This window comes from Anopheles darlingi, chromosome 2 (genome assembly GCF_943734745.1).
Source record: "Anopheles darlingi chromosome 2, idAnoDarlMG_H_01, whole genome shotgun sequence".
Taxonomy (NCBI): domain Eukaryota; kingdom Metazoa; phylum Arthropoda; class Insecta; order Diptera; family Culicidae; genus Anopheles; species Anopheles darlingi.
Genome location: NC_064874.1, coordinates 69,923,557 through 69,947,357, shown reverse-complemented (window position 1 = coordinate 69,947,357; position 23,801 = coordinate 69,923,557). Strand labels below are relative to the sequence as shown.

General features: G+C 48.5%; 3 protein-coding genes across 6 annotated transcripts in view; all 3 read right to left on the bottom strand.

The window, feature by feature from the left end:
* Positions 1–38: 38 nt before the first annotated feature.
* LOC125952370 (uncharacterized) lies at positions 39–1,879 on the bottom strand. Its single transcript, XM_049681817.1, has 4 exons — positions 1,710–1,879; positions 1,100–1,612; positions 593–1,030; positions 39–532 (listed from the first exon to the last, which is right to left on the bottom strand). The coding sequence occupies exons 1-4, from the start codon at positions 1,806–1,808 to the stop codon at positions 404–406; spliced, it is 1,179 nt and encodes a 392-aa protein (XP_049537774.1). The 5' UTR covers positions 1,809–1,879; the 3' UTR covers positions 39–403.
* Positions 1,880–2,196: 317 nt separating this feature from the next.
* LOC125952304 (sodium- and chloride-dependent GABA transporter ine) lies at positions 2,197–18,400 on the bottom strand. Of its 4 annotated transcripts, none has more exons than XM_049681719.1 (11): positions 18,224–18,400; positions 12,289–12,939; positions 11,973–12,201; positions 6,949–7,139; positions 6,734–6,868; positions 4,520–4,742; positions 4,169–4,436; positions 3,749–4,090; positions 3,326–3,667; positions 3,082–3,258; positions 2,197–3,017 (listed from the first exon to the last, which is right to left on the bottom strand). In XM_049681719.1, exons 2-11 carry the CDS (start codon positions 12,692–12,694, stop codon positions 2,733–2,735), a joined length of 2,598 nt encoding a protein of 865 aa, XP_049537676.1. In that variant the 5' UTR covers positions 12,695–12,939; positions 18,224–18,400; the 3' UTR covers positions 2,197–2,732. The 4 variants fall into 4 exon arrangements, with proteins under 4 accessions (XP_049537676.1, XP_049537678.1, XP_049537677.1 ...); XM_049681721.1 differs by lacking the exon at positions 18,224–18,400 and adding an exon at positions 17,742–17,761; XM_049681720.1 differs by lacking the exon at positions 18,224–18,400 and adding an exon at positions 16,541–17,721.
* A 2,001-nt stretch (positions 18,401–20,401) lies between these two features.
* Positions 20,402–23,801, bottom strand: part of LOC125952292 (uncharacterized) — a 4,568-nt gene continuing 1,168 nt past the window's right edge. Inside the window, exons 3-4 of the mRNA XM_049681693.1 lie at positions 22,657–23,801; positions 20,402–22,592 (exon numbers count right to left, since the gene is read on the bottom strand). The exon at positions 22,657–23,801 is cut by the window's right edge and continues 715 nt beyond it. Coding sequence (XP_049537650.1) covers positions 20,541–22,592; positions 22,657–23,801 — 3,197 coding nt within the window. The 3' untranslated portion in view covers positions 20,402–20,540. The remainder of the gene's footprint in view (positions 22,593–22,656) is intronic.

Below are 23,801 nucleotides of genomic sequence, written 5' to 3'. Positions count from 1 at the left end.
AGGAAAAAAAAACATTTGAAAGACTCAGGCCAAGAATATATTCGGCGTTCAAATTGCATTTGCAAACCGATATTCTTTATTAGCCCACGGGTCATGCGATGAATACATTTTATAACTTATTCGAATATGCTACCTTGCTGCTTGATGCTGGTCACAGTAGATGGCGGATGAGAATCGTTATACTTCATGTTTAGGAAAATTCATACTTTGTGCGAAATCGTTACATACGAAGTCACCAGATAGAGGATCACGCAATATACAAGAGTTATATTTTTATCCAAACAAAGTCCTCTCCACACGAAAGGAACTGTGGTAATGTACAAAATGTCTTACTGTACGCGTTGCACTTCCAACAAACCTAATAGCAATACAAACTTCAAGAAACGATGGTATCCGGTCCTATTTACGTCAAGCCATCCAGAGGTGGCAATACCTCGTACATGGCGTATTTCCACGTCCAGCTTCGGGCTAAGGCTTCAAATCTGAGCCTATCGTTTTCGTACATCCGGCCAAGCTCAGGTTCCATGCAAATCTGCAGAACAGCACAACAGATTAAACGTGTTTGCAGGTTTTGTCGCGTTCATCATCTCACCTGTGTGTACGGATCAGTCAGTAGGCTCTGTACGGATAGCAGCAGCTTGGAGATGGTTAGCGCCAGCGACCAGTTGTGCTGGATGATATCGATTCCCACGTCTCCGTGTCGTGAAACGTTTGGGTGTACAATTTTGGTAAGAAAACGAACCTGCGGCGGCAGCATGGGGTACGACGGTGGAATGACGATGTATAGGAAAAACTTCCCACCCTCGTACGGACTTCCGGCTGGTCCGAGAATCGATGCTTGCCAGTGAAATAACTGATTGTCCAGTGCAACCGCATCGATCCCTTCCGTAGCATCACGATCCAGAGAACGAATATCGCTCCGTAATCGATTGGCACGGATGTGGTTCATGCGGCCACGCATCGGAGTCTTTAGTGCCATCTGTAGGAGGCAGGTACGGCAGAAGCAGGAATTCATCAGCGCACCGTACATCTAGCAAACGGAAAAGAAATCCAACGTCATTCGGGCATTACGATTACGGTGCGCAAGTCGCGTTCTTACGTGCAGCCAGTTTGGTATGGTGGAGATCTGCTGGAAAAGCGGCCACCGTTCCTTGGTGTACTTTTTCCACATCAATTGTGGAATGTGCACCTCGAGTATGCGTTTCCACTGTTTGCAAACTTCGCTCGCATTCCACAACGAGAGATCATCCAGGTGACCAAAAATGGCTAGCAGCACTTCGACCGGCATGTCGCAAATCTTCTGTTGTGATTCGTCCGATTCTCGAGGCTGTGAAAGCATGTCTAGATATTGGCCAAGATTGCGTGGAGCCGAGGGTCGGGGTCGCTCGCGTTCGTCATCGTCAGGGTCTTCGTCGGAACGATCTTTAGCTTCGGAACCGTTTTCCGGGGGTTCATCGTTGCCCGAGTCTTCGTCATCCGACATCTGCGTAACGAGATCCTCGGCGGCTCCCTCCGGATGGTTCGGAAAGATAAACGCATGGCACGTGCCGCAGAGTGGTTCACCGTAACTGGGGCCATAGTATCCGTTGCAAATCCAACACGTCGATGAATTCTAAAAAGTAGAAGGAAATCAATACCACAAACAAAGCGGGCGTTACGCAAAACCGTCGGAGTCACTTGTCCAAAAATACTTCACTACGAGAACTTACGGAGAATTCGAAATTCTTGCAATACTCCTCATACTCCAAATCGTAGTGCAGTTCTTCGTCGTATTTTGAGGCGAACGTTTTACTGCAGCCGGCAGCCATCACGGGATTTTTTTGGAAAATTGAGAATTTTTTGAAAATCCCGAAAATGTTTGTTTACATTTTGTTTTTTTCTTTTTTGTTTGACATTTCTCGCCCTGTTAACAAAAAGCATAATGTAGCCGCTTAAGCGGACAAAAGGGGGCCCGTAAAAGGCCACTTTGTATGTCAGATTCATACTGACCGCTTATGGGCCCCTTAGTGGACGCCTAAACTTAAGCGGCTGCAGCATGACTTTTGTTAACAGGGCGGTAAACAAATCTTTCGAAAAATCCGGTAAATTTGCCTTTTTTGAGTACTTTTTCACTAAACCCTTTCTGAAGAAGCCAAACTACTGGAGTGTGAAAATGCGTGGAAAACGAAAGAACTGGAACAAATTCAGTCACACTTTTGTATCGGGAGTTTATTGCCATAGGATCAAATCAAAGAATGGATTTACAAATATCGTACATCTTCCAACCATCCGGTTCTGGTTCCATCGAACACATTTTAAAATTTACACTTCCGCCATTCGGTCACACTAGACTCTTCGAGTCCATAAATTTGACGCCCAACATCCTTCGAGGATGAATGTTTCGCCACAATCGCAACGTGAACACAACTTCTGTCTAGCCGTCTCCGTGACGAACACACACGATCCGCACACTATATGATTTAGTGAAATGTGAAACACGATCATTTATCTACTAACTACACCCTAATCACGTCCCAACTGGTAACTAACTGGTGTGTGAGTGTTTGCTAAAAGTATTGAGTTGTCTTTTTTCGTTCGCATGTTCGTGGGATTCGTTGCAATGTGTGTGAATGGTTACGGTTATGCCAGCTAAAATGACCTCCTATCGCTACAGGCCAGGCTGTACATGCTTCTGAAACACTCCACCTAACCATGGTCGCTTAACGGTAGCGACCCCAAAATGTCTAGCTTCATCATCGGGCCTCGCCATTGCTTCCCGAGTTTTGTGGAGCTGCATTGTTGGCGGCGGTGGTATTTGCTGTGTCACGTGTCGTCACGGTTTGCTCATCCCTTGCCTGAGCCTGTACATTGTACCCATGACCGGACGGAGGAGCCTGTAGTATCAGCGGTACTCCCGACGTCGACTCGACGATCGCCATCTCGGGGCCCATTTCCTCCTCCGGGAAATCATGATCGCAATGATGCTCACCACATATTTTGCATTCGTAAATGTTGGGTTTCAGGGTGTTGAGCAGTTTCTGCAAGAGAAAGCGAAACGATTTCAAATGACCGTATGATACGTGCCTTCGTCTTAGTACATACCTGACCAAACGTATCTCCTTCGGCACGAACCACCTGATAAATGGCATACGATGGAATGCAAACCAGCGAGGCAGAAGTGATGGCCCATCCGAGACCGTGCGCCCAACCAGGATAGCTGTACTTGCCGTTGTGGTACGTCGGAGCCTCGTAGTTGATCAAGCTGAATATCCACAACGACTACGGCGAATACAAGAAAACCATTCTTTAACATCGACCAAAAGCCTGGTGGACCGGGCATACATACTATCAACAGTAACGGCACGGCAACCAGCAAGCAAAACCGTAAGTACAGCGACGGATATCGACCCGTCATTTGCTTCACGTTCTTTGATAACCGATTGATACCGTAGAACCAGGATATGGCAATGGTTTCAAAGAACGCCAGGAACATGATCGATACGGATGCCGCGTAATGGTCGATTAGCTGGAAAAAGTATATCCCTCCCTGGATCAGATTGGGCAACCCGGCAAAAAACGACACGACGCAAACGATCAGCACCAACAGCTCGTGATAGACCAGTTTTCGCTTAATCCACCGTGGAAATCCATCCTGGATGGACGTAACAACCACTTCAACGATGGCGAACTGGAATCGGAAATTATACAATAAGGGAAATTATGATACAAATCTCAGTTTTCATCATGGCCACAGTCAAAGCAGCCTTACCTGGCTGTTTAACCCTAAACACAGCAGCATAAAGAAGAACAGTACAGCCCACAGCTGAGCGGCAGGCATCTTGGCCAATGCTTGCGGATATACGACGAAGATTAGCCCGGGACCTCCGCTAATCACATCCTCCACGGTTGTGCTTTGCTCCAGCGCTATGTTACCGATCGTGGCGAACGCAAAGATGCCGACCAGCAGGCTTGTGATTGCGTTCACGAACGACACTGCCAGCGTGTCGTGCAGGATGTTGTTGTTGTACTTGTTGTAGCTGGCGAACGAAATCATCGACCCGAACGCGATACCGATCGAGTTGAAGTTTTGCGCCGCAGCATTAATCCATACCTAGCAATTGGAATTGGTCAGGATACCAAGTTTAGTACACCGAGATACTACGAACGACAGCTCTGACGGGTCACTTACATTTGCTCGCCCCAGCTCTTGCCAGTTCGGACGGAAGAAGTAGTGCAGTCCCTTGTCGGCACCCTCCAGTGTAAGCGAACGTCCCAGAAAGACCACGATCAGCACGAACGGCAGCGTAGCTGTTAGGTAGCGTACCTTGGCCGAGGATTTGATCGACTTCCAGATGGCAAAGTACACCAGAATCCAGGCGCACACCAGGCACGCCACCAGCTCCCAACGCATCGCACCCGGATACTCAATACCGTGGCTTATCTGCAGTACCTTGTTCCTGTAAATGAACGGGGAAAGATGAGGGTCACGATATCTTACACGAAATACTAACTGGTAGCCATTGGTGGGGAAGCTACTTACTCGAAAAACTCCTCCGTGGGGGTGCGGGACATTTGCGGTCGGGTCATATTGTTTTTCAAGCTCTCCGGAACCCAGCAGTCGGGCGTGTTCCAGCGATGCGAACAATCCGTCCACGGTAGATCCGGCCGGAAGGAGGTGAAGAAGTAGTAGATTGCATAGGCAATGATCACACTGTAGTAGGTGGACATCAGGAATGAAACGACCACGCTCGCCAGCCCGGTACCTGTATCGTCGGGTAAAGTTCTTCGTGAAAATCGCGGTCTCATTCCTCGCACAAGTGTCTAATCATTTATTAAAACTAAGTTGAATTGAATTTATTTGTGTTAATTTCAAAGCATGTCCGGTTACTGGCAGCCTCTATTCCGCCACACCGAATACTCCAAGGGACTCTATCAATTGTATGCATCCGATCAATTATACGAATTAGCTCAGACCGTACTGCCTTGATGGCGATGATATAACGACGCAGTTATGCAGTATCGAGTACGAAAAGTACGAGTCCTAGCATCGCACACAGGTTACATTCTAAGCAATAGCGAATGATCCAACGATTTCCCACTCCACGAGGTTTCCATCAACCAACACAGCATTTCGCTCTATGGACCCCAGCCAAGCCAGGTCTGAGTGATATTTAAATTTTGCGTGATTTATAGTGACAGTTTTCCCCGTAAGTAGTACCTCCGTCGGCTAAACAAGAATGCTGACCACCGCGCGGGGGAGATACGAGAAAAGGCAATGCAAATACGCAACTCACCAAACACTCATTGTATGGACCGAATTCACGATCATTCAGCACCCTTCTATGGGTGACGCGTGTCCACCATCCAGTTATGTTATGCATTATTTATCAAAACACTAAACGGTCACGATATGCGATCCAGTGCTAGTGCTTGTAGGCAATGAATTATTAATGCTTTCCTGGCGCACTGGCAATCAGTCGCCATTTTATACCGCACATTTAACGGGTGTGACACTACCGTACCCCACACGAGACTGGTGGTAGCCAGGATCCTTGATCCAACTGGAGCAACACTGAAGGTGCCAGCCTGTCTGCTGTGATCGCGTTCGCTCACAGCGGATCGCAAGTGCCATTTGTTCAAGCAACGATTATGTTAAAACACTCAATTGCAGGCTACCTCGCTTGACCACCGACCCCGACAGGTTTGTCGATGATTAATGATTGACACTTCATTAGTTGGGTCGACGGGAAGGGGAAACACTGCAAAATGGAACCCCCCATATCCCGGACGGTGGTTTTGTTGGCGGGCCCATCAACACACCGACTGGTCATTAGCATAAATACAAGCGACACACCATCAGCGACAGCTATCGTTGCCACCGCAGCCACCCGGGGGGCGGGAGTGCAATTGCAACGGTGAATTTTATTTTACCCATTTTTTATGGAATGCATTCAGTGATCGGCTCTCAGAAGACGTGCTTGATGATGCCCTCCCTACCCGGGGGGTGGAGTCATTGTGTTCATCTTTATTAACGATCCATCACTCAACAGTAGTAGCAGCAGCGCGCGGTGTTGATGCCATTAACACTCGACCAACACAATCACGACAAATCGTCAAATCGTTAAAAACAATTGATCGGCCGGGGGCGCCTGGACAGTGCTGATCGATCAGACCAAACCAAGTTACCAATTGAAATGTCTCCTAATGAGATACAATATTTGCACACTCTGCTGCAGGTTCCGGAAACGAAAAAGGGGTACCTCACATCATTAGCACGGTTTCTGGGTGGGCGCCACCCTTTCTTGCCGTACGATTGATTCTAGGCCCCGGGACCAGACCCGCGGAGAGGGTTGAGATTTATGATCGCACTGACCTCGAACCGACGAAGATAGCGAACCCGGCTCGTACCATTCATTATAAAAATCACCATCGCCATCCCACCCGCCATTCACGCTCATTCATAGCGCGATCGTCAGCGAGTGGTATCGAACGAGCACAACGTACACGACTTCATTCATGCCGGCTGAACGTTCTGATTTACTAGCTCAAAATGAAAAGCTCTCTACCGCTCTCCGAACACCGTCTAATTGACTGTTTTTAAGCGCGTTAAGTGCGGAAGTGTGTTAGTTCCTTCCCAATTAAGGGCCGCCAGTCCGGCCAGGTTTTTGGGGGGTGGGTGAAAAACAAAAGATTTGATTCGTTTGCTGCTCTATGCATAAGCGACGAACGCGTGGCATCGCGCACATTAGCCTACCTTTAAACAATGGACACAGCTGACCGAGGGCACCGATTGGTCCACGGCCCGTGTACTGACCGACGGCCAGCTCCATGAACAGCATCGGTATTCCACAGATGAGCAGAATGATGAAGTAAGGCACCAGAAACACTCCTGGAGATAGGAAAAGGGGAACCGAAGGATGATGGTTAGCAGATGAGGCTCATCTTACCCGTAGCGGCGACCCTGCTTACCTCCACCGCTCTTGTAACACAGATACGGGAACCGCCAGACGTTGCCCAGACCGACCGAATAGCCGATGCAGGCGAGCACGAACTGCATCTTGTTCGCCCAGTGCTGCTTGCGTGGCTTGAGATTATCGAGATCGGAGTCGTCCGACATGCCCCCGTAGCTCTCATTATCGTACGCATCTTCCACCGGTGGACTGTAGGAAAGTGAGATAGAGAGATAGAGAGAGATAGAGAGACAGAGTAAAATGATAAATGTTAAAAGTCGGTTGCAAATCATTTAGTCAAGTTCATATACGGTTTTTGCTGCGAATTTCAATTTCGTCGCGTCATCCCCCGTCATCGTCACGTTGTCTGCACCTCATTTAGCGTCTTTGCTCTAAAATCCGTTCATCTCCGGTGCAATGCATTAGCACAGCATTAGAACAGCTTATCAATGTTCGGCTGTCGCGATGGTCTTATCTCCCGCTAGAGCAGTGTGCATAATGAAAGGCTAAACATAGCGGAGAGAACAAAACGAAATCGAAAACTTCCCCAAAACCCCCAAGCTATGGGCAAGCAGCCAGTTGTGCTTGTGGCCCATGTGGCCGGCCGTTTGTTGGAGCAAATCATTAGGACCGTTCCAACCGGGCATCGCACCGGCAACCATTCTTACCGCTCCCAAACTCCTTTTTGCATTAATGCTCCATATTAGAGCATCTGCATATGTGAAGTAATCTCAAACAGTGCTGCCCTAGAGGTGGAGGTGATAAGTGCCCTTTTTATGTGTGGAACATATCTTTGGTTAGCGCCTTCCGAAATAGGGGGCCCTTTTTTGGAACCGAGTTGCCGAGGTCAATTGGCGAATCTGGACAAACAAAACCATGCCGAGCCGATGGAATGTAGCTGGCCGAGCGACTACGATTCCCCACCCCGGTAGGAGCTAAATATTGGTGTTTATCATTAGCGTTCGGGGCTGCTCAAGGCTTTCATCGAACAAGCGATCGCTCCAGTTACCGGAAGTGACCTTCAGCGTTGTGAACGATCCGGGTCCACCGTCCGCTCGGAATCGCTCCTTCTCACGAAAGCATCAGTTTCCACTTTTCGCGGTGATATGCAAAGTACTTTTAGCATGTAATGTAGAACCGTTCCATGTCGTGCGCGTTCCATCACCGATCGGGCCAGATCAAATTGTAGCTCGGTACCCGGTATGCTGCCGAGGGGCTCGAGAGAACCGCTGCCACGGTTGGATTTGGCACGGAAGTGGACAATCGAGCGTGGTGCATGTTGGCGGGCGAAATTACGAATTCTGAAGTCAAGCTGACGCACGACTAGATGGGAAGGAAGGAAATGGTCGATCAACGATCAACGATGGCTCGCCTCGGGTAACTCTAGCCGAATGCCTCGGCGTCGCCGTCGTCGGTTGCGGTTAGGTCGCAGCCCGTCAATGTAACGAGCGATTGCATTCGAGAACCAGAAAGCAATCAATCATTTCAACAAGATGAGCCCCCAAGCATGTTGATTGATGGGAAGCTGGAGGCATTAGGCATTCATCTGTGTAACGTACGGAAGGAGATGTTGATGTTTGAAATGCTTGTTGTTATACTTTTTTTTCATTTTAAAGTGAATTGTAATTAAAACCCCTCAATCGAATGCTCAAATTGACAAAAGAACTAGTTAAGTATACTAGTGTCTAGAGCCTGTGTTTGACAATATTCCACTCTGCCACAAATCTACAACAAACAAATGGCAATCGACCGTTGGTAACAGAACGATAATGAGGTCACTCGGCTGAAATCGGAGGACAAATCGTTGTCATTACAAACATATCACACTAATTGCATTATTGCGTGATGGCAGAACAATGCTGGAACAAACGGCGCATTGCATTGCCGGTGCGCACCCGCTCTTAAACCATCGGTGGCCACGTGAATCCATCCGTTATGCAACCGAAATGGCCGCACCGTCGATTCACTTACTCTCCTATGAAGCGTCGCATCATAACCGGACTGTTGGGATAGCTCGGCATCGACGTCATCAGTGGTGTCCGGTCCGTGGCGGTCACCGACGTTCCGTTCGGTTGGCCCTTTTTCGCCGAAGATTCCGTCGGTTGTCCATCACCGTTGGGCACGACAGGTTCGTGCTTCTCATTCATTACGCTCATACTGACCACGCACTATGGATGGATTCACTTGTTATTCCACTCGAAGAGCTAGGAAGTAGCTTTTTCGATCACTTCAATCGACTCGTCAATCGATTCCACTAAACCATGTCCACTCTGCACTGAACTGACACTGAATGGAGCCTAATCGCGAGGTAATAAGTTAAACAGTTCCTAAGATGCCATACGTCCGGTATCTGACTTGAGTACGACACCCCCGGGGTGGGGGAAAGGGAGAAACACGGAGATGAGGATTCTACTTTGATCGCCTTTGATCCCGGGAATCAGGATCAGGTTAAAAGCGTGGTTCGTTCCGGTTCACGGTCCCGATCGTACTGGCTTTGGTGGCGGTGGACCCGTGGCAACATCCGACCGCCGTGATCTAGTAAAGCCTTTCAGACATAAACAGCAGCCACGGATTCATCCCACCTACGTCATATCAAAGCTGGTGATAATCGTCTAGGACAATATAGCGCACCGGGGAGATGGATAAGGCACACTGGAGTGGGTCTAAAAATAGTCGCTTTTCCATACCCAATGCAGCAACATCGGGAAACAGCAACAACTGCTACCCAATTCGGTGAAATATATTTTTAAAATATTGTACCTTAAAGCACGAAGAAGTCGTTGGCCAAAACAACATCATTCCGAGCTGCGGGTACATCCCATCCAACACTCTGCCTCCCCTAGGCGAGTGTTTGCCGTTTCGGACCCGTGCAGGTAGCCGGGTGCTTCGTTATCACACCATCGCATCGGATATTTATCATCTCGCCCAGACGAGTTTAATCGCCCAACGACGTAATGGGTTGTCTCCGGTGCAAAGCACGGGGCCTGCTCGAGATATGCGCTAAACAGCTCGGTAAGTTTATGACGATCGCGTAAATATTTATCCAACGAATTCACGACCTTTCCGGCCACAGCGGCTCACCGCCGTAGAGGTGATGAGTGGCTGTAATGCTCGTCGTTTGTTATTCCCCTTTTTTTTGTTAGAAAATTTATAAACCATAAAGTGCTGTGGATGACCATCATCATCATCAGCACCATATTCTCGGGAGTATGTTCTTCGCGGTAGCCTTAAGCAGCGAGATAATGAGAGTTTAGTGTTTTATATCTTGAACGAAAGGTCAATTCCGTTTGATGGTCACTTCAAACGTACAGCTTAATTGCAGCCGTAGCGTTAACACTTTACTTTGACAAGTTTATCAGACAGATAGACCTGCTTTCATTACTTCTTATTTATTTTGATTTGTCTCATCTGATAACCGGTGTAGTCTGCACCAATACCAGCCATGATCAGTGCCGCTTAAAGCTAAATCGACTCCACTCGGTCGTAAAGATAAACGAATATCCAAGAAGCAAACCAGAGGAATGAGGGTTCCGGTTAGCGAAATGAACGCGTTTCTGAATGAAAACCACACACCGTACAAAAGCGGCCACCTGGCAGTGCCGAGGGTGTTCTTCATCATAAACCAGCCACCCCACCGTTTATGACCCATCGCTACAAATTGTTTTGGTGCCCGATAGAACGCGTGCACTGATTGCAGACCGTCTGTTAGCCCGACAGAGCAACATTAAGAGATGACATAAATTCGCGAATCAAATGGACGCTGAAACTGCCATTAAAACCTTCCATGGATAAGCAGCTGTTCGCCGCGGGGTCAGAGGACTACCGGGGGCGAACCTAACCGTACAAGAACGTTGCCGTCCACTAAACGACCGGCAGCAGGGCCGGCCGCTAATCGAACGTAATGCCACTACCGGCGACCACAATGATAACAATTTCCTCAATTGAGGATTATGCGTTCGGGCAGCTGGTCCAGGGCTGGTCCGTTGGCAGACCCGCCCCTGCATTCGGTGGGCGATGCGCTGACGATAAACCAGCACGGAGCACCTCTCGGTGCTTGGGCCCCGGAATGTAAAAATGACTAAATCTGTACATCCGAAGAGTGAGAGGGCGCGTATGTGCCAATTTAATACCCAACATTTGTTCCTCGCGCTGACCCCGTTCCTGTGTCTGGGCGTCTCCGAGACCCCCACGGACTCATTGTAGCGGCTGGAGTGTCCGTGAAATGTAGGTTGACTAATTTAAGCATTCATGGCAGGCTAAGCACGGCAGCGCCGAGATTCGTGACGCCTGTCATCCCGATCACATTCTTTAGCCGGACCTTCGAACTGGGTCGGCCTAGCTGGGCACGTTATGGGCGCTGTAGTCCAGTCCGGACGCGTGAACCGTAAGCTCAATTGCCCCCGCGGTGCACGGGAACGGGTGCGATCTGTCGCCAAGTCCGCGCACTGCATCATCGTTTACGCAAATAGAGTTGCGGTGTACCGCAAGCGGCATTGCAACCGTCAGTAATTGTAGCCCGACCGGTTGATACAGATGCTGCTGCTGCTCGGCTATCATAATGCATCGGTAGCATTAACCGCAAAACAGTCACGGTGATCCGTTGCTCCATTTGAAGGCTTTGTCACTCTGCGACATTTTGATACTGGAACTGAATAACTGCGGCTTCCCTGCGGGTGGTCGTTACAGTCGTGTGGAGCATGTCAGCACAGGAGATGTGATGAGCGTGTCAGCATTACGGCAGTTCAGCCGCCATTGTTAGCGTGTGGTTAAATTGCTACCAGTAATAGCTAGATTAGCCCGATGACCCTGTTTCGGTCATCCAGGGGCTACCAGGCGATAACCTGTTGCCCCAAATTAATGCACGGTCGCGTGTCAAACACCCCCCCCCCCCCTACAAGAGCACAGCTGCTGCCTCTTACAGCTAAGACGATTCCCCGAATCCCCCCTTTCCCCGGGCAGCGGAAGATTTGGTTCAATTGAATAATTCCTCTGCTTCTTCGTGATAAGATCGTTGAGGCGCTCCACTCCAAGAAGTGCACTTACGTCGGGGGATTGATCATGGTTAGCAGCTCGTTCGGGGAGTTCGGTACCCGGCGGATCACCATCCGTCGCCCATCGGTAGATCCCATGCCGATCGAGGCCAGCGATCGGATTGAGGTGGCGTCCGAGAACAACCGCGGCGATCCACCGATTTCGCTAAAGACGTACGAACCGCTCCGAGCGATCGCAGCATGATGCTGCTGTACGATCCCCAACCCTTGCGGATCGTTTGCTGAAACGAGAAAGGGGGAAGATGTCATATCAGTCAAGGGATGCTCCCACCAGAATGCTCAAAAATGTCGTTGGTCACGAATCTTACCGGATCGTACCGAACGCAGACTGTTGAAGTATTTGGGTTTAGCGTAGGAACCAACCGGTGCGGTCGGCACCGTAATCGGGCTCGGCGTTGAACCCTCGCCCGGCTCTACCTTTCCGCCACTACCGGCCACAGTGGAAGGTCCACCCGGATCACCGATCGCGCTGCCCGGTTGACAGGGTACGATCACGAACCGACGGCCGCTAGGGCCCGTCGCTGGTAGCAGGGCCTTCGTCTCCTCGGCACCGCTACCCGATGACGCGCTGGCATTACTGTTACCGCTCAGTTTGTTCTGCTGCCGGTAGTTGCTGTTGATCGCGGTAAAGTGCAAATCGTTTATCGGACGCCGGGTCGTCGGGATGGGAGTAACGGATTGTATTTCTAGCTGGTTCTGCTCCTGGGCCTCCATCGTGGATCCTCCTGTCGAGGGGAAAGGCACTACCGTAGGATCACTTTGCGCTTGAGCACACACTCACACACTCGCACACAGGCACGCTGCACTTGGCCACTATGGCCACGTTATCACAGAAGGCACGGTTGTCTTTTCGGTTGCCGTCGATGAATTGGATTGTCTCGATTGGCTCGGACGCTGTTGTGGGGAACCATTTTCTGTCCCGCGCGCCCTATATCATCGTCACTTTGCACTGTTTGAAGCTTTTTTTTCGAAAAACGAAACAAAAAAAACTGGGTTCGTTACGTTACGTTTCACTTCGCCTACCTAGGTCTAGCCGGCCTTCAGCGTTTACACAAATAACAAGCGAGGTCTAGGGTTCGTACCGCCGCTGAATCATCCGCGACGGACGATGCGAGATGCGACATAAAACAAAAATCCAATAAAATAAAGCATAAACGGGCCCCCACTTCCCACCAGACGAGTGCGTATGTGCCTGTGCTTGTGCTGCTGCTGCTGCCGGTGGTAGGTGGGTGGTGGTACACCAAACGGGCGGATCCAAAAACAAAAAGAATTCGCAAATATTTTTAACCCTGCATCCTGTTGGGGCGATAATTTTGCTTCGCAATCCTATTGTCACGGTACGGCATCACTCGTTATAAATAAAACAACATAAATCGCCACCATTTTCGAAACGCCTAAACAACAATTAAAAGTCCCAAAACCGAAAGGAAAGGGAAAGGGATCACGTCACGCCTCCTCCTCCTTTCTGTGGTCACATCAGCCGCAGCCACGGGAAGCATAATGCTTGGTCACCCAAGGGACCAAGCGCACGTTTGTCACACCGGCGCTAGTGTACGTTTTTTTTTTTGCTAGTACATAAAATTCCTTTCGCTCTGTCAATCGTAAATCAGCTCGCAAATCCTCCTCCCGACCATTGCGCTAGGGACAGCAGGAATCGGGTGAGCAATAACGATGACGACGACGGCTTTGCGGTGGCGCGACATCGATACTCCCGAACTGAAATCGATTACGGAAGTGAACTCAAGAAGCCAACAGCCAGATAGTAAATACCTTATCGTTGTGGGGAGTATTACTAAAGGAAGAATCTCTAACCAACCTCATCGAGAGAATATCCTAGGCTTTGTAAACAATTCCTTCTCCCAATGGTGCTCCTCGCTTTAGTAGAGAGATTTGGTGAGCGATAAAATGTTTTTCTGCTACAAAAGCGGAAGATCGTCGTTCTCCGCAGAAGTGAGACCATTCTGAAGCCGGTTCATATCCACGGAGAGACAATGTGAGTGGTTCGGTCACGTAAAACGCTCAACAGCCACACGACGGAAGGTGAGGAAATTCGGGATAATTTTAACGAACCGTCCACCATCTGGACGATGATCGTGATCCTTTGGCGGTGACGGAACGCGTGAGTAAGCCGACCTGATGGCGTGGCGTGGATGCTGACGACCTAGCCTTGCGTCGTTGAACACATGCCAAACATGATGGTTTCAAACGGTGACGAGGTGCTTGTGAAAACAAATCGTAGGAACGGGAATCGAGCAAACAAGGTCTCGCGAAGGAGCGCGAAGTGGCATCTCGTGTCGCGTGCAATACCGTGTCGTGTTGATGGGTGTTTACAAACGCCAAACACTCCATATTATGCACCTCCCGTGGTCTGGTGTCCGGTTGTAACGGTAATGCACGCCAAACCATATCCGTGTTCCTTATTCGTCTTGTACATTTTTCCACCGGGACCTAGCGTTGGCATTGTTTTGATCTGATGCCGTCAAAACGGACTCCATCCGATGCGGTCTATGCACACTCGATAGGTGATCCCTTTTAATCGCTCTATTAGCGATAAGATAGAAGCTCCACCGGACACGTGATCAGTCACATGCCATTTGTCTGATGCACCGGCCTAAATGAAGGTGATGCAGCCCGCGGCCAAACTTTTGGAGGACATCCAAGGTCCAGCAAGAAGTTTGCGGAAGTTGTGAATGTGGTCCGCGCACCAGGCTAGATCGATCGACTTGCTGCGGTGATGGAACTACTCGTCACTGACCTTAAGCGCGCTCTAAAAACCAAACAAGGGCATGAAATGTAATCTCTTCTAGTGTTACAACATTCTATCGATGTCTTATCGATGCGCATATCATAAATCAATGATTCATCTACGCCGTACATTAGTCTGCGATCGCTGACTTTCGCAATTCGTTCAACAGCAATTGATAACACATCAAACGACGCCTCGTACCGCTCAAGGAACTCAGCAGCGCTCGTCTTACAGCTCAAAGAACCCTGTTTGCTGGTGTTTGTAGTATGGGCCACGAACTGACCCATATCTCTCACCAGCCGGGTCATAAGTCTCGCCGGTTGATAAGATTCGCGGGCACTCCCTCTACGCTTCTACGCCCAAGACAAACAGGTTACGATCGATCGCTGGTACCGCGAAACCGTTACCAGCTGCTCTGCGTGTGTGTGTGTGTGTGTGTGCTCGATGTGTTCTGCTTCTACTAGGAGAGCTCCTAGATCGTGGCGGCAATCGTAAAATGCTGTGACCAAAGCCGAAGAGCCCGGTTAAATTTAGAACGTCTTAAGGGAAGGGAAAACGCATAAACCGAAGACACCATCTGACAAAACGAAATACAATACAACCCTCGGTTCGGCGGGCAGGCGGTCTGGCGGGCAGGCTGGCGAGACGGATGTGTAAAAGAAACCAAGTGGCACCCTCTCATCAGAAGTGGGTGGTAGAATAGATGGCATGGCTCTATCAATACACCCGGGCGACCGACCACGGGGTGACAGCACGCAACACACAGACACACACACACCTAGTCGTGGTCTGTAGCGATAACGTCTCGATAGCAACACACTGTCATGTCTTGAACGGGAAACTGTTTCGGAACCACCTGCGACCGGGTAAATCAGCTGAGCTAATGATCTTGATGATTTCCAGTTTCCTGCAACAAACGAAGGTGGAATCATGCCACCATCAATCAGTCTGCAACCAGTAAACCTCCTCGTCGGTCCTCTGATGAGCAAACTCATTGCTATTCACAATCACATCATTGTTAAGGACCGACCGAGCCAGGGGTCCCAGAGGAAGACCAGCATCTTCTCCATAAATCAACATCGCCTTAATCTTGTCACGCATCTTTCACACGGAAGCATTGCCTTCTCTTTGCCGGGGAGGGAAGGGGCTGGTTCGCTTTTGCACCCCGTTTCTAAGATCGTTTTTTTTTTCTCTTCAAGATGAAATCACACACAAACACACGTACCCACAGATACCAACATGTGACAAATATCTTGACTGAGGCCAGAGTTAATTAGAGCATTGACGGTAGGGTGACGGTGCTTTTACTATCGCCACACGCTACCGCGGAAGGGTGGCGGAGGTGGTGGTGGTGATGGTGGTGGTGATGAATCCATCATACGAGCTGATGACTCTCCCTCTCCACCAAAACCTGCTCCATCTCGCCAAATGACTTGTTACAACCGCGAGTTATCTTCCTCATTGCACCCCCTCCCACGCGCTGCACACCACACGGTGACTTCGAGTATTTCGTATTTCGCAAAACAGCACCCCCGCGACCGGGGGATGGCGGGTAGAGAGGGATGAAGGAGGGTGTGACCGCAGCAGCAACGACACAAACAAATACGCACTGGTCACTAATTTTAATGCCATAATTGACATTAATTTACAGCAGCAGATCGCGCCACACGGTCACAAGACACTAGGAGGTGGCGTGAGAGGGAGGAAGGGAGGAAGGGAGTTCGGTTCGTCATCTCGAAACGCACACACCAGCGCATCCTAGTAGTAGGCCGCGGGCATTTATCGCGGGCTACGATTTTCCGTCGATCATTTACCTTCTAACGTTGCTAAAGGGAGGGGAGGGGGAGGAACTTTAAACTTTAAAATTTCTTAATCTTCACTTCACACAACAACCATACTCCTCCAATCGGTGCGTCACTGATGATCACTTGTTTGCCGGATTCACTTGCTGCACACTTCCTTACTTCTTGCATAGAAAAAAAAAACACCACCACCATCATTACTTCCAACGGGCGACGGATTTCTTTTTCTTCGGCAGCTTCTCAGGCCGCATAAGCAATTTATTGAGCATTGCTTTCCTACTATTTTTACGCATCATTTTCACATTGTTCACCATGTGCCGTCGGTGTCGTTGATGGCGGCGGCGGCGGCGGTGGCGACACCGTTGGGATCGATCCCCACTTTTTTCCTCCCTTCACGGTCCACTTTTGGGGCGCGGCGCGATACGGATCACGATTGCGCGCTGCGAGCGACCGAAAGGGTCACTGTCACGGGTGTCTAAACCGCACCGGCACCGGATCCTAGAGCAGACGGATCACGCGTTACGGGTAACCGCGACCGCACATCACGGAAACCGGACCAATCCGTCGTTCTTGGCCCGGCGCTACTCGACAGCTCACACGACCAACACTAACTGACAGACAGACGGACGGACGGACCGGACGGACGGATGGACGGACTGATGGACTGGCCGACCGTTTGCAAGTGAGTGAGATGAGCGGCGCAGATGACGAGAGTCGGACAGAAAGTGAAATGACCGTGAAATTCGTTTGTCTCCGACGTTGATGATCGTACGGCACGCACTCACAAAAACAAGCAAAGACCAACCACAACCACGCCACGCCACGGAGAAGATGTTAGCTGGCCGATGCCGTGCCGTGCCGTGCCGGGGAAGGTTTGACCGTTTTTCGCAACTCCCACGAGCGGTTCGGTTGGTCTGGTGTGCGATATCGTACACCAGGCCGCGGACCGCGTGCTACCTGTTGCTTGCCGCTTGATCACATACACTTGCGCGAAGGATCTCCTGTTTACGTAGGCCAACGGGTGGCAGTTGATAAAGGATCAAAGCATCACCGGGTCACCACGGCCACTACCAGCACTGTACTGATGCCAAACCACTGTCAGAAGGTCGATACCATCGGGTCTGATATCTCTTATCGAGTCCACCGTCACACAGTCCACCGTTTGGGACAAGGTAACCTATGTTGCCTCGGACCACCAAGGATGGTAAACTACATTACAAACCAATACCGCAATGCGGTGACGATGGTCATCGATGGTCGAACTCGGACTGCGTATCACAACCGTACCACCGGCCACGGGCTAGTCTGTCTCGCGGCTATCTCTGGCTATTGACGAGAGGGAACTCTTATCAGCAAGGTATAGCCGCCTTGCCTTGCGGCAATCATCATCAACCAGGCGTCCATAGTCTCGGTGGAGCCCAGCCAATGACGAATGCAACCGGTACCGTACCGTACACACACGTAGCGAATGGGCCGGGACAGATAAGTTGGCACCGCATATTTTATAACCATTCGCGCAGGTAGGATTCGTCACTCCTGGGGTTTTGTCTTGTCGTATCCGTTCCCCGGTGGTGGTTCCGTCACCGTTTGGCACGTGAGACCGGCCGTGCCCATCTGGGATGGGCCCCCAAAACTGGATCAGAAACTGGCTCAAACTGGAAGCTCAATCAGAATTGTGGTGGCTACCGATCGTACCGAGCTCACGCGGTCGTCATCTTGGTCCCTCCGGACGAGTTCACATCACAGGGAGCGGCGATTGAAGGCGATAATGAAACAACCGCTGATGAAACGAATTCAGGTTCTCCGTGTAGCGCGCGGACGCAGACGCGATCCTCTGCTCGGCTGGCCAATATTGACCTGACGTGCTATCGCTACTAGCAGCTACTAGCGACTAACTCTTCCACTAGCGCAGCACATCGCCTAGCGTGCGCGGTATCGCCGGACAAAAGCCAGCCGACCAGCAGCTCTCACCGAACGTCCGCGCCGCGTTGCCATCTCTCCGCGGATTCGTTGCGGAACCGCTCTTCGGATCTTTTGTCTCTCAATTTGTGTCTCCGCCGATCGGATGCACTATCACATCACAACACACATAACTCCAGATTCAACAATATTCCGGACTGTTCTGTTGAGGAATTGAATATCATTTCGAGACGAGGCAGGATTATGCAATTTGTTGGTATTGTGTACTCGCATTTGGGTGAAACAAAATTATATTGATGTCCATCTATCAGTTATGGCTTAGAATCATAAATAATCGAGCTTTTGTCGCTTTATCTTTCTTTTCAGGTTTTCCATTATCTCATCATAATCAAGGGCGCTTAAATAAGTTAGTGAGAAAAACTTTCCGTAAAACACACAAGCTACGTTACATAAAATGAAGCTTATCAAGTTTTTAACCAAGCTAGATGAAGTTTGTACAATTTTTATTTAAATATTGGCTGCTTTTTAAACATTTTTTTTAAAACATTATAACAGTACAGTATTACATTTCAAAACATTTAATAAAGTTCATATATAGATCGTTCAAAAATATATTTTATACTGGAAAATATTTAATTTATATGTGTGATCATTTTGCATATCATTTGGTATGTTTCTACCAATTTTTCTTTCTAATCTGTTTTACCGTAATCTACAGCTACAGACAAAATAACACGAAACCTTTTAATTTTGCTTCTATCAAACGGTGGCACACCTTTATCTGTTAATGCTTATTTATGGCGGTACAATTAAAATGCATTATCAACTCGCGAAATAAATTGAATTGAATAGACTGTTTTCATTACCAAACAACATTGATTCAAACGCTAAACCATCTTATCAATTTGATGGCAGGATCAGCGACCTAAGCTGTTATCTTTACAGAATATATGATGTTCGGCAGCCACTGAAGTCTATCTGTTTAGTGTTTTTCTATTTTTATATTTACTGCACACTTATGTTTAATCTAATTATTTCAAACACATCATTTGTTCTCCGCACCAAGCTTACTTGCCAGCAAACAAAGATAAGAAATAAAAAACGTAACCATTCCCATGCTAAATGTTCCAGACGGAAATGCAATAATCTTTATCAGCTACCGGACGAATCATAAAGCGTCATAAGCCAGAACACAATCCACCCGCCAGCCTTTGTACAAGGTTACCAAGGTACAACAGAAGCCGCAAGTGTAACCGTTTGCACGTGGAGGCCATCCTATCCGCTTCGCTGTCCGAAACCTAATGACTTAATTGCCATTTTCCTTCCAAACGGCTTCGAACGGACACGGCAAAAGATTACCATAACTCCCAGCAAGGCCCTTTCGCACAACGCTTCCATCGTCTTCAGGCCAGAGCAACATCTTGTCTAATAAAGACATCATCATCATCATCACCGGCGCACTAGTGCTCGATCGGACATCGGGATGTTACTCATTTTCTGCAATCTACAATTCAAATCAACACTTCTCAGAGGCTGGATAGATGTTCTGTGACATTGCGTCAGGGGTAGAATGATTGGGGATGTGCAGTAAGTGCTACAGTCATTTCAATTCCATATGAATGGTTACTTTAATGTTGCTTTTCTTGATCGTTTAAGATAAATTGATCCTTTCCTTTCCTGATGGGATCAGTCATAGGCGGTATCTTAGCGCCGCTGATCATGATTGCATGGAGACGCGTGGTACTTGGTCCGTTTTGGTGCATCGGCTTCACAAAACGCAGTTTTGACGACTACATCCAATCAGATGAACATAATAAGTGTTTAGTTTAAATTAAAAAAAATAACTTTTCAGCGAATAAATAATACTACGTTTTGTGCTAAAATGCACTAAACGACTTCGGAATTGTTACACGTTGATCCAGAACCAAAATGAATGATAAATCACCGAAGATACTTTGTACTTGAAAACATATTTATTCAATGAATATTTTAGAAACTTCTTGAATACCGAAAAAACGATCAAATCGATATTCATTTGCAGAATAAAAAGACGAATTTATTATAAAGGCAATGCAATACTTGGACATTTCCTTTACCCAGCTTTTTTCCTACCTTTCGTGGTTCCCTCTGCACGCAATTTCTTAAACAGTTCCGCCGCTTTTTGTTTCCGATCGGCCATCTCCTGCTCGTCCTTGACCCTCTGGGGAATGGCTGGATTAAAGTCGGGTATCTTATTTGCACCGCGTCTCGCACGACCAGTTCCCGCGGTCTCTTCATTCAAACTGTTGGCTGATTGACTGTTGATGTTGGCAATGATTCCTCCGATGTTCGCAAGTGAGTGCTTTGGGCCGGCCATCGTATCTTCCGAAGGTGATGTGGCGGCTGTTTGTGCTGGCTCAACGGCTTTCTTGCGGCCTCGTTTTGGCTTTTGACCAGCGTTTGCTGGTACAGAAGGACCACTAGCAGGACCCTTCTTACGTGCAGTCGGTTTTTTCGTCGGTTGTTTGCTCTCCGCAAAATCATCGTCAGTATCAACGGAGACTGGTTCTGTCACACCGGTGTTCTCTTGTGATCCCAAGACGCCTGTTTCAACCGAATCATCTGTTGTAGAAGATGCTTGCGTGCCTAACTTCTTCTTGCGGCCGCCTTTCTTCGCAGGACTCTTCTTTTTTGCTGCCTTTGCTTCATCTACCGCAGAATCGATCTTTCCAGCCATCGTATCCACCGCGTACTGTACCCGTTTGCTAACCTTTACCCGACTTTGCGCGACGGCACTCTGGACTTTGAAGTAGTTCTTTATCGATGCCTGCGATTTACGTTCATCCAATCGCTTCAGTACCGGTAGTAATATGTCGTCCGTTTTCGAACGAGTCCAGCCGAATTTTTGTCGTGCGTAATCCCGCAACCGATCTGCATCGGGGTAGCCCCAAGTGAACTCTTCTTCGCTATAATCGACCGTCGGCTTCAGATAAGCTTCGACAACACCCGTATTAGGGAAACCCTCTGCGATATCAATGTTTTTCAATTTTGATTTCAAAGCAATGCGTGTCCCGGTGGTAGCTGTTCCGTTACGGCTATGCTGCCACCAGTCGCGAAACTTTCGTAACCCCGAAAGCATCGACATTAGCTCCGATGTTTCGCCTGGCTGTTCCGGCGTAGGTGGAAACGATGCCAATATCTCTAGAGCCGTCACGGCACCGATACCGTGGATCCCAGTTGTATAATCACTGCCCACCAACAAGGCCAACTGAATGAGCTTCTTCCTGTCCATCTGAAACGCTTGCTCGATACCTTCGATCGTAAACTCCAGTACTAGCTTTTGTTGGTTGAAAAAGTTTTTGTACACCTTCTGTCCACCAAATAACCAGATATCACTATCATCCGTGATCGTACCATCAGTCAGCTCAATCTGATTCAGGAACGCACACTGCGCCTCCGCCTCCATCGGTGCCACGATATAAGGTACGCCAAAGAGCTGCAGAAGTTCCATGCAATCATTACGCATCTGATCGGTAATGGAAACGCCAAGGCGGTTCTGTTTGTTTTTCTCCCTTTCGAGCTCCCGTTCGTTTTGAGCCAGATCGAGTGCCATCTGCTTCAGTTCTAGCGGTGTGCGGGAATCTTTTAAATTTGTGGCCATTTCCGTGATCAGAGTGTCAGCGCTAACGGACGGTTTAGCAGGACCTTTACTGGTTGATGGTATTGCTTCAGTTTCGATTATTTGTGGGAACAACTGCTTCACTACACTACCGCCGGAGGAAGTACCTTCGTTTGTAGCTTCATTTGAAGACACTTTCTTGGAAGATGGAGGTGTTTTATTCACGAAGAAGGGTTTTGCCACGCTCGGTATATCCTCTTCCTTTTCGGCCAGTTGTTTCTTTTCCGTATCTTTGCCCGGAGTGCGGGCAACGATTAAATGCTCCAGAGTTCCTTTCTTCGTTGGACTGTCGAGAATTTCTATCACTGTTGGCTTTTGCGATATAATGGCAACATCATCGTCCATGTTAGGTTTTGTAATATCACTCTTCGAATTTCCGATGGACCCTTCTCTAATCGACTTTGTGGGAAATAGTATGGTAGCATCAGGAGATTCCCCTTCGCATATAATCGTTGCATCACTATCCACCTCATCTTCTGTTGCAGCCTGTAATAATGAAGGTTATCAGCAAATGTTCCATGGGTTCTAATTACCAACTATTTCTAATTACCTGTTTATCCTTTACTGTCGCTTCAATATCAATTTCATTCAAATCCAAAGGCATAGCACTTGTCTTCAATTCTGCCAGTTGCTGCTTCAGAGTTTCGTGGATACTTTTCAAATCCGTTGCTGGTTGCGGTGAAACAATATTCACTTTATCGAGTGTTGAAGGATTCGGTAACGCCGCTGTCGAGACAGGAACTATACCTTCCAGATCCAATACCGATGGTCCTTTACGTAGCTGTTCTAACTGTTCCTTGAGTTGGGCGTTAATATCATCAACCTTTTTAATCTTTAACCCAACCATTGGTTTCACCACAATCGGTACATTTTTAGGATTTTCATTTCGTTCTTCAACTATACCTTCGATAAGCTTCATCGGAATGGATGCCATAGCAGGTTTTGGTTCGCTTGTCTTGCTTATGGGTTTATCTGCCATGAATACATCAGCAAAGATGTCATCCTCATCACAAACTCCCATCTCTTCCTTTTTGATGACCACCTCCACCACTTCCTTCGAATTTTTGGTTTGTGCGTTCTTTCCACCATTCCTATATTTGGCTAAATCATCGATCGTAAGGTCCACGATAGGATTGAAGTGTGGCTTTTGGTGATTCGTTTTATTCAACGGCAACGATATCCCGATGGCCGAATCGTTTGATATATCCGACGGAACGTCAATGAAGTCGGAATCAGATTCCGTTTCCGACTCGCTATTACTTTTCTCTGTTACAACAATTGGCTCACTGGCAGCTGGATGCTTCGTAGGCTCTTCCTCTTGAATAGATTTGGCCGATATTGCTGGTTCAATGACGGAAACATCATTATAAACAAACATTTGTGACATCGAATCGTTCACATCACCGCAGTCAACGTCCTGCGTCTGGTGCAGCAGCTCGTTAAACTCTTCGTTCGTAAGCCCGCCATACTCTAGCATAAACCCACGGGCAAGACTTCGGGCTGCATTTCCCAATACTTGTTTCTGCTGCCGCGACATTCGCACATCATCATCGTCCAGCTCAATCATTGCGGTAGGGTTTTCATCCTGCATAAGCGACATTTTTATCGCCATCTGTAACTCTTCATCCATTTCCTTATCATCATCCAGTTGGTTGTTACTGGATTCGCGAACCAGTTTAGGTACTTTGGGAGGTT

Coding starts and splice junctions, on each gene's coding strand:
- LOC125952304 (XM_049681719.1), bottom strand. CDS start 12,694: ATGGAGGCCCAGGAGCAGAACCAGCTAGAAATACAATCCGTTACTCCC. Junction 4,743..6,733: donor GCTGTGTCCATTGTTTAAAG/GTAGGCTAATGT, acceptor CCGACGATACAG/GTACCGGGCTGGCGAGCGTG. Junction 4,091..4,168: donor AAGAGCTGGGGCGAGCAAAT/GTAAGTGACCCG, acceptor TCCAATTGCTAG/GTATGGATTAATGCTGCGGC.
- LOC125952370 (XM_049681817.1), bottom strand. CDS start 1,808: ATGGCTGCCGGCTGCAGTAAAACGTTCGCCTCAAAATACGACGAAGAA. Junction 1,613..1,709: donor GCAAGAATTTCGAATTCTCC/GTAAGTTCTCGT, acceptor TCTACTTTTTAG/AATTCATCGACGTGTTGGAT. Junction 1,031..1,099: donor CCATACCAAACTGGCTGCAC/GTAAGAACGCGA, acceptor TCCGTTTGCTAG/ATGTACGGTGCGCTGATGAA.